Below are 15410 nucleotides of genomic sequence, written 5' to 3'. Positions count from 1 at the left end.
GATTGGCAAATTAATTCATGCACTAAGTGAATGTAAAATGTTTTTGTCTTTGTAAAAATGATTTATTTTAATTTTAGTCATTGTAATTTTTTATATATTTATACTCTTGCAAATTATGACAAGTATTAAAAAAATCTTTTATTAATCATTTTTAGTAAAAACATAGTGACATAATTAATTTTGACTGAAGTAACACAAAGTAACTTTGTAATTGTTGTTGACTGGACAATACTTAATATTTAAAATTAATTTAATTTATTAAGTCATTAAATCATTTAATTAAAAACTTAAAACTAATTAATTGTTATTGACTAATTAATTATTATGTAGTTACAGTTTAGTTAAATAATAATAATTTAAATAATAATAATAATAATAATAATAATAATAATAATAATAATAACAATAATAATAATAATAATAATAATAATAATAATAATAATAATAATAATAATAATACATATAAAAATATATGATAGATAGAGGTTCAAATTTAAATATGGAATTTTTCATTTTTCATACTTAGAGTTTACGCGTGAGTCTTACCCTAAATTTATTTTTCAAGTTAGAGGATTACTGTGAAATAATATTTTCTTACTATAAAAGCAAAATCATAATATGTGTTGTAAGTTTATTTTTTCCGATTAGAGTATTCCTATGAAATAATATTTTAGTTTTATTGCAGTTTTAATTTTTAATTTTTATTGATTTACGAAATCGACCATTTTATTTAAAAATTAACAATTGTGGTTTATTTATCTAATTTTTTAATTAAAAAATAACAATGTGATGTACTTTAAATTACATGTGATATGATATGATGATGTAGAATGCTTAACACTCATAAAATTAAAATAAAATACCATACTTAACTTTCAACATCATAAATTTTTTATATTTGTAATTTCATGAATGATATATGAATAATTATTGCATCTAAGTAGTTCTATATCATGTAATTGTATCTCATGCTATTTAAAATACGTAAAATCATAACTTTTTAATTTAAAAATCTGAAAAAGACTAAAATTGTTAATTTTTAACAATGTGATGTACTTTAAATTACATGTGATATGATATGATGATGTAGAATGCTTAACACTCATAAAATTAAAATAAAATACCATACTTAACTTTCAACATCATAAATTTTTTATATTTGTAATTTCATGAATGATATATGAATAATTATTGCATCTAAGTAGTTCTATATCATGTAATTGTATCTCATGCTATTTAAAATACGTAAAATCATAACTTTTTAATTTAAAAATCTGAAAAAGACTAAAATTGTTAATTTTTAAAATAGAAGGACCAACTTCATAAATTGATAAAAAATATAAAACCCAAAATTGTAATAAAATTTATAATAAAAGAAATAAAATTATATAATACAAAATTCGATCAACTGTGTTATTTTTTTACGGAAATCAACTATATTATAAAATAGATCAAAATTAATTTATTTCGTAAATTGAGACTACATAGAAAAATAACTAAAACAAGAAAGTCAGTGAAGAATTAGTTCCCTGTCTTTTAGTTTAGTTACAACCGAAAACAAAATTTGTATAAGAAAACTAGTTGAAATATGTGATATTAGTATTCCCACGTCCACCACCATTGTCTAAACAAGAATTAAAATTTACTACACCTACGACTATTTTTAACCGAGGTATCCACTAATCACTCACGACACACGAGTAATCAGCTCCTCATTACGTTAATTAATTACTACATTTAAAAAACTCACTAATTATTCATCTCAAGCCATGCCATTGTTGTTTCTCGTTATATAAAGACCAATTCAATTCGCAATTCTTTTGGATCCGTGATCCTTCTTCTTTTCATTTCAACTTGACTTTTCAATCGCTACGCTTTACTCTCCTTTTTCTTCTCTGTATGTTCCAAACCCTAACTCGTTTTCAATATTCTTTCATAGTTATTCAATCTTTCTTTCATTATTCTGATTCTTCACTGTAATAACTACGATCCACGATCTTAAATCTTGTGCCTATTTTCTGCCATCTGAGTTTATTTTTTTTCATTTTTTGATTCTTTTTTTTTTTGCTAATGTTAACGAGCTTGATGCAGGTTTTTCTGTTGATTGTTTTAAATGGCGTTCTTTAGAAGCGTTTCTGCGCTTTCTAAGCTTCGATCTCACGTGGTAATAACTGATATTAGAACTTGCAATTTTTGTTTACCATTTTTGCCTTTTGTTTATTTTTTTGACCAATTTATTTGTTGTTTGATTGTTTAATTTGTTTTTGTAACTTGATTATTATTTTTTATGGCAGGGTCAACAATCTAGTCTCGCCAATTCAGTTAGATGGCTCCAAACTCAGAGCTCCAGTAACACGGTACGCACTCTCTCTCTCTCTCTCTCTCTCATTATCAATGTAACAGTGGACCTTATTAGATGCAGTGTGTTTTTTGAGGATGGTATTGTTATTATTTGTAGTTTGGAACTGTATATTGTAGTTTAGCTTGTGTTTGATTAACTTTGGAGGAGATCTAAAATTGATGTATGAGATTGCTTGTATGCCTTGAATTTGTCTATGTTGACTTTTTTTCTGACAGTGATTCTTTTTTCTATTTTGTTAGGATCTTTATACTGAGATGAAGGAGCTAGTTCCAGAGTATCAGGTTTGTCTGCAATTTTAAGTTTTGGTAGCGGTGCTTTTTGTATTGGATGAGTTAATGCATGATCTATGCTGCTTTCACTGGGTTTAATGTAAATTCTGTGTTTTGTTTTCCCTCAAATGCATAGTAGTTCAATTCTCCCTCTGAATTATGATGTAACTCACGAAGTGTGGACTTTATTGTTGGGTTATTTTAATTATTTGGTTGTAATGAATGGAAGTGAATGTGAATCAATTTCTTTTTTGTGCTGAACTCAATGTGCATTTAGTTGTAGTTATCTGTGCAGGTCACATACTATTGTGAGTATGAGAAACCTGATAAATGCCGTTTCTGATTCGTAATTCTCTCCGATGATTTTTCCTTCTGTTTTGCGTTTTTTCAGTATGGCTTGAACTTGCAAATCTTCAATTAACATGTTTCAGAATTATTTTCTATGCCATGTCATAATCTATGCATCAAAACATTGTTGCAGGAACGTGTTAAGAAGCTGAAGAAAGATCATGGAAGTGTTGAATTGGGAAAAATCACAGTTGATATGGTAATTATGTTACATTTTTCATAGCTATAGAGTTTCAAGATTCTATTAGCATTAAATGATGTCCCACTCTCTTGTATATAAGCTTGCAATGTAACTTATTTTTGGAAGTGCACTTCTCTAATTAAAAGGTACTTGGTGGAATGAGAGGAATGACAGCTTTAGTGTGGCTAGGCTCAGCTGTTGACCCAGATGAGGTATATATCCAAATGACTCTTCATATATTTGTGAACTATTATTAAAAGTGAATTACGACTTTGATGTGGAATCTTAGATGTAACATTTGTTTGTTATTGTTCACTAATTGGATCTGATGTCAGCATGTTTTGTCTGTTAGGGAATTCGCTTTAGGAATATGACAATTCCTGACTGTCAAAAAATACTTCCGGGGGCTTTTCCTGGCGGGGAGCCTTTGCCCGAGTCCGTTCTGTGGCTTCTATTGACAGGAAAGGTATAATCAAATTGAATTTATTATTTAGATGTTGGCATATGTGTAATGGTATGTGGCATCACAGTATCATCCTGTATGAAGGTGTTCTCGTACATGCTCTTGGGTTGTCATTTAATCATCGGTTCATACATTGTGTCACAGGTACCAAGTAAAGAGCAAGTAGATTCGTTAGCCCAGGAATTGCGTAGTCGTGCGAAAATCCCAGGTTCGTTTTCTTTTGAAGTCAAAGCTTGGTATGTTGAAGAAATGACTGTACATTGACCTTGTAATATAATTGGCAGAATCCCAGTAGAATGTCATGATTTTGTACTGTGCTTTTTTCAGTCATATGTTCAATAATCATAAGTACTATACTGTAGATGCTTTTCTTTTTAATTAATAAGAATTGACACAATATAGACAGTGCATGATGATATATTTAAAGAGTAATATTATTGGAACACAAAATAGGACACAAATACAATACTTAGACATTTTATGAAAAACAAAACATGACCCCCACTTTATTTTATAGGGTATTGTATTTGTGTCAAGTTTTGTGTTCTAATAACATTACTCAGATTTAAACTGGGTATGTGATATGAACTTAGGGATACATGGCACGTTCTGTTCTTTTAATATCATTGCTGTGAAGGAACTTTATAGGCAATGAGGCTAACATCTCAAATTTTCTTTTCACGCTTTTGATCCTTGTTTGAGGAAATGCTCACTGTAACTGAGCTCTTTTTAAGGAAATGAACATGCTTCAATCATTTTGTCTGTGTTGCCAACACTCTACTTGTTCTTGCTTAAATATCACGTGTATAGAAGATTTTAACATAATAATTTTTGCTACATTGTATATGATGCACATGATTTTGAATTCATTCTTTTTATGCCCCAAAATTGTTGGATTCCTCATTATTTTTATTTGCAGAGTATGCTTACAAGGCAATTGATGCACTGCCTGTTAAAGCTCATCCAATGACACAATTTAGTACTGGTGTCATGGCCCTCCAGGTTGAGTAACAGATTCTTTATTGAACTTCTGATTTTAATGTCTTCCTTTTGCATTAATTTTTGTTTTGTAATTCAACTGCTATGGCAACTATAATCATTCTTGGAAGTTGGAAACTCGGTTTTGTGATAAGCTGTCCTTTTTCTTCAGAAAAAATAGTCTTTTGTATTACTTTTATTTTCTAATTCAACTGCTTTGGCAACCATATTCATTATTGGAAGTTGGAAACTTGTTTGTGATAGGCTGTCCTTTATAGCTCATTGTTGCATCATGTTTGGTTTCGTAGACTTATATGCCCGTAATTTATTTGATAATATTAACAAATGAAGATATTTCTAAAGTAAAATTAATCTGAGGGTGATTGGTAGTTGTTCCAATTTTAGCTCAGAAAATGCGAGGATTTAATTGACTGAGAAAATGCTTCAATAGGCACATTTAACATGTGATAATCTTCAATGAAACAGACTGCTGCCTCTCACAAAAACTCACCAGAGATATATGATTTTCATGACTGCTGGTGCAAGATGTACCTCATGCAAGAGTTTAATTAATTAAATATTGTAAAATACAGGATTTTAACATTGTTCTTCTCTTATGGATAATCATAGCATTTTTGGTTGATCATATGCATCTAGTTTCTGTGGTCTAGTTGCTTGATCAGTATTCTGTAGTTATTCTGCGATCTGCCTACTGCCTATATTATTATAGGAAAGATCGAGTCAGAATAATTTGTCTCTAACTCACATGAACTCAGTCAATGAAAAAAGAGAATTAACAAGAATGCAGAGGTCGAAGAATCAACATTAGTATGTTTTTGTAATTATATAGCGCAATGGTTTTTCCTCCTGTTCTATTTCCTTTGTATATTTTTTCTTTCTACTCTCCATGTCTTTCTACTTCTAGCTTCTACCTTTTTTGAAGAGGGAAAGGAAGAAGAAACCGAATTTAGTTTTGCAATATGTTGTCACTAAGGAACACATCAAACTAAATTGACTGCCTAACATTTACATCATTAATATTCTCGTAATGACGAGTTCTGATTTTCAATCAATTTATTTCATTTCCAGGTAGAGAGTGAATTTCAGAAGGCATACGAGGGTGGGATTCATAAGTCAAAGTAAGATTCTAAAACTCTTTTGTGCTACTTGCACCTTATAACCTACTGAAGCCGGTTTGCTGCTTTGGTGTAGGTATTGGGAGCCAACGTATGAGGATAGCATGAATTTAATTGCTCGTTTGCCTGCAATTGCTGCTTATATCTATCGGCGGTATGTAAATCATATCATCCTCTCCATGTCTTTCTATCATCCATTTTACATTTTGGATTGATTTCTTACCCTATTTTAAAGGATATACAAGGATGGAAAAATCATACCAATGGATGATTCTTTGGATTATGGTGCAAACTATGCTCACATGTTAGGATTTGATGATCCAGAAATGCTGGAGTTTATGAGGCTTTATGTTTCTATCCATAGGTTTGTGTTTCATTCCCAATGATGGCACCTCCTATGATCATGATGAGCTGTATGGTTCTCTTTTAATCATCAGTGACCCTTGTTTTTTGCTGTTTAACATTTTGTTTTGGTTCAATTTCATGTGCAGTGATCATGAAGGTGGCAATGTTAGTTCTCACACAGCCCACCTAGTAAGCTACTTCTCTTAAAGCACTTCTTCCATCCAGTTGCAATTTGGAATAGTGAATTATTTACAGAGCATTCAATTATTTAATATAGATGACTTGTGCTTTAGTAAATGCCTGTTTTTATTTTATCGTTGTACATGATTCATCTGAGAACATTATGGTGTCTTTTGATTCATGTTATCTATCTCACCTAGTTGGACAAGGCTTCAGTTGTTGTTATTTTTGTAATTTAATGTATTGTTATGTGTTCCCTTCAGGTTGCTAGTCCACTATCAGATCCTTATCTTGCATTTGCAGCTGCTTTGAATGGTTTAGCTGGCCCACTGCATGGCTTAGCCAATCAGGTTATTTTGTTATTTCTTTTTCCCTTACCATCTGTTTTCTTTCTCTAATATAAAGTTTTCTATATTTCATCTTCCTGTTCATAAACCATGTTCCATATAGTATTTACTCAGAGTCTCAGACCTGTCACATTTACCATTTTTTATTTAAAAATGAAATTCTCCTGGATTACTAATATGTGCTTTTCTGAGTCAGATACTAGTCATAACATGGGCTTTTACTGAATATATGGGGAGAAAAATATGCCATGTGTTGCTGAAAGTTTTGAATTATATAATTGTGAGAGAGTGTTGGATTGGTACAATGTACCTGATGAGATGTATATTATGATTAATGCCCATATTGTTCTTTATTGGTTTACTATTACTTTTAGTTTTGTTCACGTTTATTATGTTGTTACAGGAAGTTCTACGATGGATCAGAAATATAGTTAAGGAGTTTGGAACTCCAGACATAAGTAAAGAACAATTGAGCGATTACATTCATAAAACATTGAGCAGTGGCCAGGTGATGTTACTGATATGAATCTTTGAAGCTTTCGATGTCTTCTTTTTTCCTTTTTAGCTTTTGCTTCTTTGATCAATTGTAAGTACATGGTCAAAAAAGTATATAGCAAAGCATGCTGCTGTACTCAATTTGTTATGTTCAAATCTTTACTTTTTGAATAGAAGGATTTTTTGGTTGAGGGGCATTAGGGTTCTTTTGGTCTCCTTGTTTTATGTATATGGACGCAACACAAACATGCATGCCCTAGAACTGTCTTTATGATACAAGCCTTCCCAAGAGAAAGTTTCCAAAATAATGTAGAAAATTTGTAAGTTTCAAACCATTACAAAGGATTTAGAGAAATAGTCTATCTTTGAACCACTTCACTACAAAGCTTTGTAGTATGGGTTGATCCACGTAGCTGACTCGATCTAAGGGGAAGAAACTTGATTGTTGTTGTACAAGTAGGAGATGAGAGTAATATATTCTATGTTTCTTAAAAAAGAACAGTTTATCGTGTCATAAAATATGCATATCTTTGTCCTAAATGGTTATTTTAAAGAGAATACCACTGTCACGTTCCATACTCTTCTATTAAGAAACCTCTATTGAATACATGACATGACAGTAATTATTTTTGCTAATTTTGGTTTTGCAGGTTGTGCCTGGATATGGACATGGAGTTTTGCGCAATACAGATCCAAGATACACTTGCCAGAGGGAGTTTGCATTGAAGCATTTGCCTAATGATCCACTTTTCCAGCTGGTATATTTCCTAATTTTAAGTTTGCTTTGGAATGTTCTCTGATGATGCAACCAAAGTTTGCTTCCGGTAAATTTCTTCATGATCTAGCGCGACTTTGTTATCCTTTCAGGTGTCAAAAATAAAAGAGGTTGTGCCTCCCATTTTGACCAAGTTAGGCAAGGTAATGTCATGTTTTTATTTTTCAATTTCAATGAGCATTAGAATTATTTTTTCCCCCACCTCGTTCCTTTGAGATTCATAATGGTTTTTGCTTGATGGGTGTACACTGTCATATGCCCGTATTTTATAAATACTTGTTGAGTCTAGATAATAGATGGATTATAAGGGTTTAGCACGGGCAATCAAGTATTGAATGAAACACAACACCAGATAGATGGTCTGATAGGGGTTGAACATTATTACATTATGAACTTTTAGTTTATTTGTGGAGTTGTTTAGAGGATTTTAGTTCAATGATATCACCTCCACCAATCATGGTGAGTTTTGTTCTGTGAAGTATTTTGGTGGAAAATAAATGATGAGGATGTTGGGGAAGACTCAAAAGAGGAAGAGTTGTCTTAGTTTTTGTATTTGCTTACATTTTTTATTGCATAAGTATTTATTTTTGTTCCAGGGTGGTCAGTCTACGTGATTTTTCTACACAATTACATGAATTTGGATCTAGTCTTTTACGCACTAGTTTGGTTTTGTTTGCTTTGTATTTTCACTTTTATTTGTTCTTTTTGCATAATTTATTCAAAACTTCACCAAACATTTTCATTGATTCCTGCATCATATTTTCATGGACCTTACACCAGATGTACTCAATGCTCACTTACTATTTTTATAGGTTAAAAATCCATGGCCTAATGTTGATGCTCACAGTGGAGTACTACTGAACTACTATGGTTTAACTGAGGAGAAGTATGGGACTACATCTCCTTCTTGTTCAACTTAGATGGGTTTTTATTTGCAATTATTTTTTATGCCGAAACTGACAATCTGTTAATATTCTGGACAGCTATTATACCGTTCTCTTTGGTGTAGCTAGGAGTCTCGGAGTTGGCCCTCAGGTTTGTGATGCCCGATTATTTGCTTGTCAACATTACTCTCTTTGTTGGCTTGAATTAACAAATCTCTTCCTTTGTTGGATTTCAGTTGATATGGGACCGGGCTCTTGGAATGCCACTTGAAAGGCCAAAAAGTGTCACCCTGGAGAAACTCGAGAAATTGTGTGGCGCATCATCCTGAAATTTAAAGCATCATTTATCTGTTGATTGGTAAAATACGCTCTGCGATAAATGTGGGGTTTGTTAACTTGAAAATTTGTGTGATTTCTACGAGAAATATTCGTTATCCACACTCCACTCCCTTATTTATCTGGTTGTTTTGCCTCCATGTTGATTTAGAAGATTTTGGTATTTAGGAAAAGGGTGGATTATCACTCTCACAGTTGTCTTTCTACTTTTTCTACACTGCATAAATTAGGTCCCCAGGGAGCATCAGAATAAAGGCATTATTGTTTTGGGGTAGTCCCTCTGTATTCTTTCTAAATGGGATTGATCCCTTTGACAAAAAATACAAGTTCTCAATAACATGAGTTTTGCTTTAAGTTTGTGACCTGTGGATAAAATTTACGGTCTTTTAGTGCGTTATGTACAAGATTGTTAAAATCAAACTGGGCAATTCGACCGGTATTAACTGACTGAATGAAGCCGGAACCAGATATAACATGAACTGAGGAAAAACCTACTGAAATTGGTGAAAACTTGAGAATCTTTGTTTTCTTCTCTAACGGAGTGATTGGTTTGCGATAAACTAAGACTACGTCAGTTTTGACGTGGATTCCACACTTTTCTTCTCAATTTTGTGGAGAAAGACCGGATAAACGTTTATCGTTTCATTATTCCTTTTTTGTCCTTCATTATTTCATAGATCAAGGTGACAAAACATTACATCTTGAAAAGAAAGAAAATCAACCTTGCATTTGTGGTGTGGTGTGTTAGACTTACTCCAGTGTTGATAGATGTCTCATGCGGTGCTAGATCAAGATTAACCGGAGTTGGAATTGCCTTTCCCATGTATCATAGTTGAGGAAGGGTGAGGACGGTGGGAGTGCATCGATCCATTAAACTTAAAAATTAAATTAATTCAATTTCAAGTTAAATAAATAAAATTAATTTAATTATTCCAATTAATTAAATTAATTTTGAAGTTTCTTTGGTTCAAGGGCATTTTAGTACTTTCAAAACAATTCAACACTTCTTTTATTTCTAATTTTTATCTTTTATATCAAAAAATACATCAAATCTATTTTATTTTAAACTTATTTCTCTCCTCACAATTTTTCTCACTTATTTATTTCTTTTCACATTCAATGATACCTTTAGGGTGACGCTTGAGGTCGATAGTTGGAAAGTGATTGTCGGTGTACATGACACGTACAATGAGTGATTTTTGGAACACTTTTATGAAGGAAGGTGGGGAGTGAAGAAAGGTTTGCACAAGATACATGAATAAACTAAAGCACATTGAAATGAGAGATCTGGAGGTCGTGTATATATGGGACTATTATGTTGAAATAAGGTTTATAAAGATTTATATGTATTATCTATACTAATAAGATGCATCTTCGGTGCTTATTACACATGAACTCCACAATAATGCATATTTGTCTTGAAGCAATCTTTGGATAAATGACCTTCTAGGAAATTTTCCATAAAATATGTTAAAAATACTTGTGTTATTTGTGCACCCATATAAAAGTCCCCCTCCATGCTTATTAAAAAAGAAAAATGATATTTGAACATATACATTTAACATTGTATGTCATGTTCATCGTATTTATACGGTTAATTTATTATTTTTTATTTCTATTCAATTTTTTTTTTATTTTAATAACTAAGATATTTTTTTATGTATATATAAGTTTATATTATTAATTATTTTAAATATTTTATTAGTTATTTATTTAATATATATCTAATTAACTATTATAAAATATTATGATTTAGCGGTTAAAAAAATATCAAAAATAACGAATGTCATATATTTTAGTGGTTAATAAAATACATGTTTAAAAAGTGATTAATCAGATGCATTGGAATGGTTAATAAAGTATTTAAAGTGTTTAATGCCACAAAGTTGTATATTGTGTTATAAAAATATTTTAAAAAAACTATTTTAAAAAAAAAATTTCAAAATAATGTTTTTTTTTTTTAAAAAAGACAGGACATGATATATATATACTGTTTACGTGTCAAAAATTATACTTCCTAATACATAATTATTACATCCAGTGTATAAAAAATACAATACGTGAATAGTACTACACTATACCGTGTTTGGGTAAAAAATCTGTTTAAATATCATTACTGCTTAGAAAATTAAATAAAGAGTTTATTTGAATTCTTCCATGTGGAAGAGTAGCCATTTTTTTAAAAAAAAATTCTAGTCTCTTTCTTCCATGTGATGTGAGTAGCAAATCAAGTGACCCCATTGTTATTTTTTTCTTCTATTTTAATTTTATAAAAATGTTATTTTTTTTATTTATAAAATAAATATAAAATATTCCGAATTGGAACATAACATTAACAATTTAACATAGGTCCTAATTTGTTGTGGAAGAGAGAGAGTGACATGGCTTCTCTTAGATTCTCACTCATCTCACCTGCCAGATCACTCCCACACCTCAAATTAGGGTTTCCTTCCAAACCTCAAAATCCTCTCATTTCCACTCTCAAAACATCATTTTCCACCTTCAGGTTCTCACTTTTCCTTGCTTTACTTTTTTGGGTATCTCTAATTTATTTATTTTTCTATGAATTTGCTCTGTTTCCCCTTTTGGTTTATCAATTTTACATTTCTCACCACCTTCTACTCAAAGTTATTTTTTTTTAAATTGTTTTAATTTCAAAATGTATTTATATCCCAATAGATACCACTGCTTTCAATGTGCCGAACTTTATGTAACTTTCAGAATTATAAATATTAGTGCTGGACAATTTTTTCAATAAAATTAACAAAATAATCCCAAAATTGAAAATCTTGATTGCATTTGCTATCTTGTCAATCACTTCATTCTATGAAATTATTCATAGGATATATGATAATCTGATTTTAAGAGTTTTCTAATTATGGGAATGTGTACATAAACATGTTAGTTAATTGAGCTGCAGTGTGTATCTACATTATAGTAAGCCATATTTGGATAAACAACTTAATTACGTCAATCATAATATTGCTTATGGGCAAACTATCTCAATAACAAAACATAGATAAAGTCAAATAGTTTTCATATAGTTTATAGATTGTTTTCATAAGTTATCTTGGAGAGCTCATGAAATGAAATAAGTTGAAAATTGTTTATCGACATGTCCTAAATTGGTCTTCATAAGCTCTTTCAAACAATTTCTGTTTATGCTCGTAAATAAGTTTAAATAAGTCAATCCAAACAGACAAATCTGATAATTGTAATACTTGAATTTTTCTTAATTGACAATTATTTTAGCTTCTTTGTAATAACTTTGAATGAAACTACTGACTGTATCCAGATGCATAAGCTCTAGAAGATTGCAAACAAATCAAAAACTATTGACTGTTTCTGCTACAAACCCCAACACTGGAGGTGAAAAATCTGCCAATGAAGGATCAGATGTAAAGGAAACTAGCAATGCTTCCCAGGGACCTCCTCTCCTTACTATTTTGGCTGGAATATTTGTATTTTTCCTCGTTTGTTGGGTCATTGGATCCATTGGAATGTGGTTGATAAGCTTGATTGTTAATGTTCCCCCTCCAAAATAAACATGATTGTTTGTTGTAATGTGTTGTTTATTTGTTAAACCATTGTATTAGTCCTTGGCATTTTACTTGGTTTACTTTTATGCATTTGGACTTGATACTATTTGGATGGTAAGAATGCCAAAGTGAGCTAAGAGTAGGATAAAGGAAGAAAAAAATTCAGTTCTCACTTTTGAAATTCAATTACTTAAAATTGAAATTTCACTTTCAGCCATAATCATTTAATCTATGTTTGGTTTCACCACCGCAATTTTGTATAAGCTTAACCAAATATGCACTTAGTCAATAAGAAATTAGGATATCTTTTGTAGGAAAATTTTCACTTTTCTATCAATGTAATTTTTATTTAATATTATTAACATTTTTTTGGCTCCTTTTTCATGAATTTCTAGATCTGTCTCTGGTGCCAAAATAATTATCTTTTCACATTATTCATTAAAGTTAAATTATGATAACTAAGTTAAAAATGTAATGGCAGATTAATTAACCAATATTAAAGATATTGAAAAATAGAATGGTATGTAAAAGGCTTTTGCTTTGAAAATAATTATGATTTAAGCTTGTAGCAGAGTTGAGTAGCTATATTTAAAGGTCAATACACAATGCATTGGCCTGCAATCATCATGGAATATTTCTGGGAAGATTATCTAAAATATAATGTCCAACACGACCCGTACGGAAAAGATTAAGCAGCTTCCCGGCAACCTTGTCATGAGCATCTTCTTCACATTCAGTTGAAACGTGGAAAGCTTCCTGTAAGGCAGTAAACTGTCTGACAATAAGTGCTTCCATTTCAACTTCAGATCTTATATTGCCATTAAAAGTCGTAACTGTTTCATAGAGTGTTCGTCGAACATCCTGCACTACGCGATCCTGCAAAACACAGTTAAATTGAAATGAATTTGGATTTTAATCTCATGTAAGACTGCATAGATGTGGTGTGGGAATAAAATGACAGAAAACAATGGTGTAAATTCCTGCCACATATAAATAGCAGAATATTTTTCTTAGAATAAATAGAAGAGACCAATGACAATGATCAAGTACCCAATTCATTACAATTCTTCATAAATCCTATGAACCATGGGAAATGAAAGAAAAAAAACAAGTCAAGGTATCAGACGGCCACACATCCAAATTCAAATGTATTCAAACTGAAAAATCCACATACCGATTCTGCTGCTGGATCCATCAATAATATACAAACCAACTTTAAAAGAAATGAAGAATATCTATGGAAAATTTGACTCCTTTATTAGATTCAAAATATGTTAAGTTACATATCCAGCATTAGATCCATTTGTTTTGACTCAATTCTTTGATTGTCCTTATTTTTTACCTTAATGAGTATTTTTATCAAAATACAAACGGTTTTTAATCATGCATTTGGAACATTACATAAGATTGAGATATACACTAAATAGTAACAGATACCTGTGTGTGATCTGTAGGGATTTGGTTTTTCTGTTTCATTTGCAACCCAGAGGTAGTCAAGCATTCTGCTGTGCTGTTAAGGAAAAAACTGTCATCATCCTTGCTAGATAACTTCGCCCATTTCTTGTACTGCTCGCTAGAGTTGTGAATAGCTAGAAAATATTGAGCAATTTCTTTTTTCTCAACCATATTGTCCCCAATTGCTCCTGCATAAGGATAAAAATGAAGTCCAAAACAGATAAGACACATACAGAGAGAGAGTTATATGAAAGTTTAGACAACAAAAGCTAACTTAAACCAGAAATGAACACTTGTTCCTTTATGGAAGATGTTTTGGTTGTTTTTTTGGTTCGTCTGGAAGCAAGGGCTACTTGTTTGAGACGGCGGAAAATGTAAAATGAAACTTACCTTAATTTTGCTTGGAATAACAAATAAATGTAGGAAGATTTAAAGTAGAGTATTATGTAAAAGAATGAAGAAAATATCAATGCATGAGTATATATTTGCAATACTTTGATGCATTATCAAGGGCAGAATGGTAGAATGTTTAAGAACCATCTCAACATGTACCAACATAATTTCGTTGGTATAGAATGGAACAACTTATTTGATTTCTCTATGGTGTTTTATTCCAGAATGGGCCAGGCCCAATCGGAACTAACCCACATGTACATTGGAAGCCACTTAATCACAACTGCACAATTAATCTGATGACAATTGCAAATCAAGCCAAATCATCTGTTCTGTCTAATTAAATGAAGATAACCGTGTTCCCACCAAAAACAATATTTTCTCGCACCTATAAATGGGGGTCTGCCCCTCCAAAAAGGCAGGCCATCATTTTTTTGCTCTCACTTACCTCAATTATACACCAGCCTATTCAACGAGCCCATGCCGCTGCTCACCACCGCAACATACATGTCATATGCTCACTCTGGCCATTATCTCGATCCACTCCGATAATGTTCAGTCTATTTCTTGAATGTGGCTTTCCAAAATGCATATTCAGAAGTGTTAAGGAATATGATGGTTGTTAGGACCCAATAAAACAGTCACAATAGGTAAACAGTAAAATTAAGAGGGACAACTTGGAATGAGGCTGATTTATTACTTCTGGATGAATTACAGAAGGATTGAGAATCACAATTTCCACAGAGCTAGGCTCGGCTAAATGCTCTTCATTCAATGATTACAAAATAATTCTCTGAATACCTCCTAGATTCTCTCCACCCACTCTTATTCCCTCGCCACAGCCTAACAGACTTAGTTACCACTAATTCTCTCACCTACTGCCAGCCTTCTCTCCTTCACGTGTCCTTGGGTACTCTCTTTCCC

General features: G+C 31.6%; 3 protein-coding genes across 3 annotated transcripts in view; 2 read left to right on the top strand and 1 right to left on the bottom strand.

Moving 5' to 3' along the window:
• Positions 1-1758: 1758 nt before the first annotated feature.
• LOC101500149 (citrate synthase, mitochondrial) lies at positions 1759-9453 on the top strand. The gene is made up of 20 exons (XM_012720037.3): positions 1759-1897; positions 2092-2164; positions 2295-2357; positions 2602-2643; positions 3113-3178; positions 3307-3372; positions 3513-3626; positions 3768-3831; positions 4543-4625; positions 5691-5740; positions 5814-5891; positions 5973-6101; positions 6229-6271; positions 6526-6612; positions 7013-7117; positions 7755-7862; positions 7972-8022; positions 8692-8765; positions 8863-8914; positions 9000-9453. The coding sequence occupies exons 2-20, from the start codon at positions 2114-2116 to the stop codon at positions 9090-9092; spliced, it is 1419 nt and encodes a 472-aa protein (XP_012575491.1). The 5' UTR covers positions 1759-1897; positions 2092-2113; the 3' UTR covers positions 9093-9453.
• Positions 9454-11428: 1975 nt separating this feature from the next.
• LOC101498545 (uncharacterized) lies at positions 11429-12744 on the top strand. Its single transcript, XM_004488404.4, has 2 exons — positions 11429-11605; positions 12395-12744. The coding sequence occupies exons 1-2, from the start codon at positions 11481-11483 to the stop codon at positions 12642-12644; spliced, it is 375 nt and encodes a 124-aa protein (XP_004488461.1). The 5' UTR covers positions 11429-11480; the 3' UTR covers positions 12645-12744.
• Positions 12745-13151: 407 nt separating this feature from the next.
• The window catches only part of LOC101498216 (DAR GTPase 2, mitochondrial), a 6292-nt gene continuing 4033 nt past the window's right edge, over positions 13152-15410 (bottom strand). Inside the window, exons 7-8 of the mRNA XM_004488403.4 lie at positions 14076-14281; positions 13152-13514 (exon numbers count right to left, since the gene is read on the bottom strand). Coding sequence (XP_004488460.1) covers positions 13263-13514; positions 14076-14281 — 458 coding nt within the window. The 3' untranslated portion in view covers positions 13152-13262. The remainder of the gene's footprint in view (positions 13515-14075; positions 14282-15410) is intronic.

This window comes from Cicer arietinum, chromosome 1, assembly GCF_000331145.2.
Source record: "Cicer arietinum cultivar CDC Frontier isolate Library 1 chromosome 1, Cicar.CDCFrontier_v2.0, whole genome shotgun sequence".
Classification (NCBI taxonomy): Eukaryota; Viridiplantae; Streptophyta; class Magnoliopsida; order Fabales; family Fabaceae; genus Cicer; species Cicer arietinum.
This window is presented reverse-complemented; position numbering and strand designations above follow the sequence as displayed.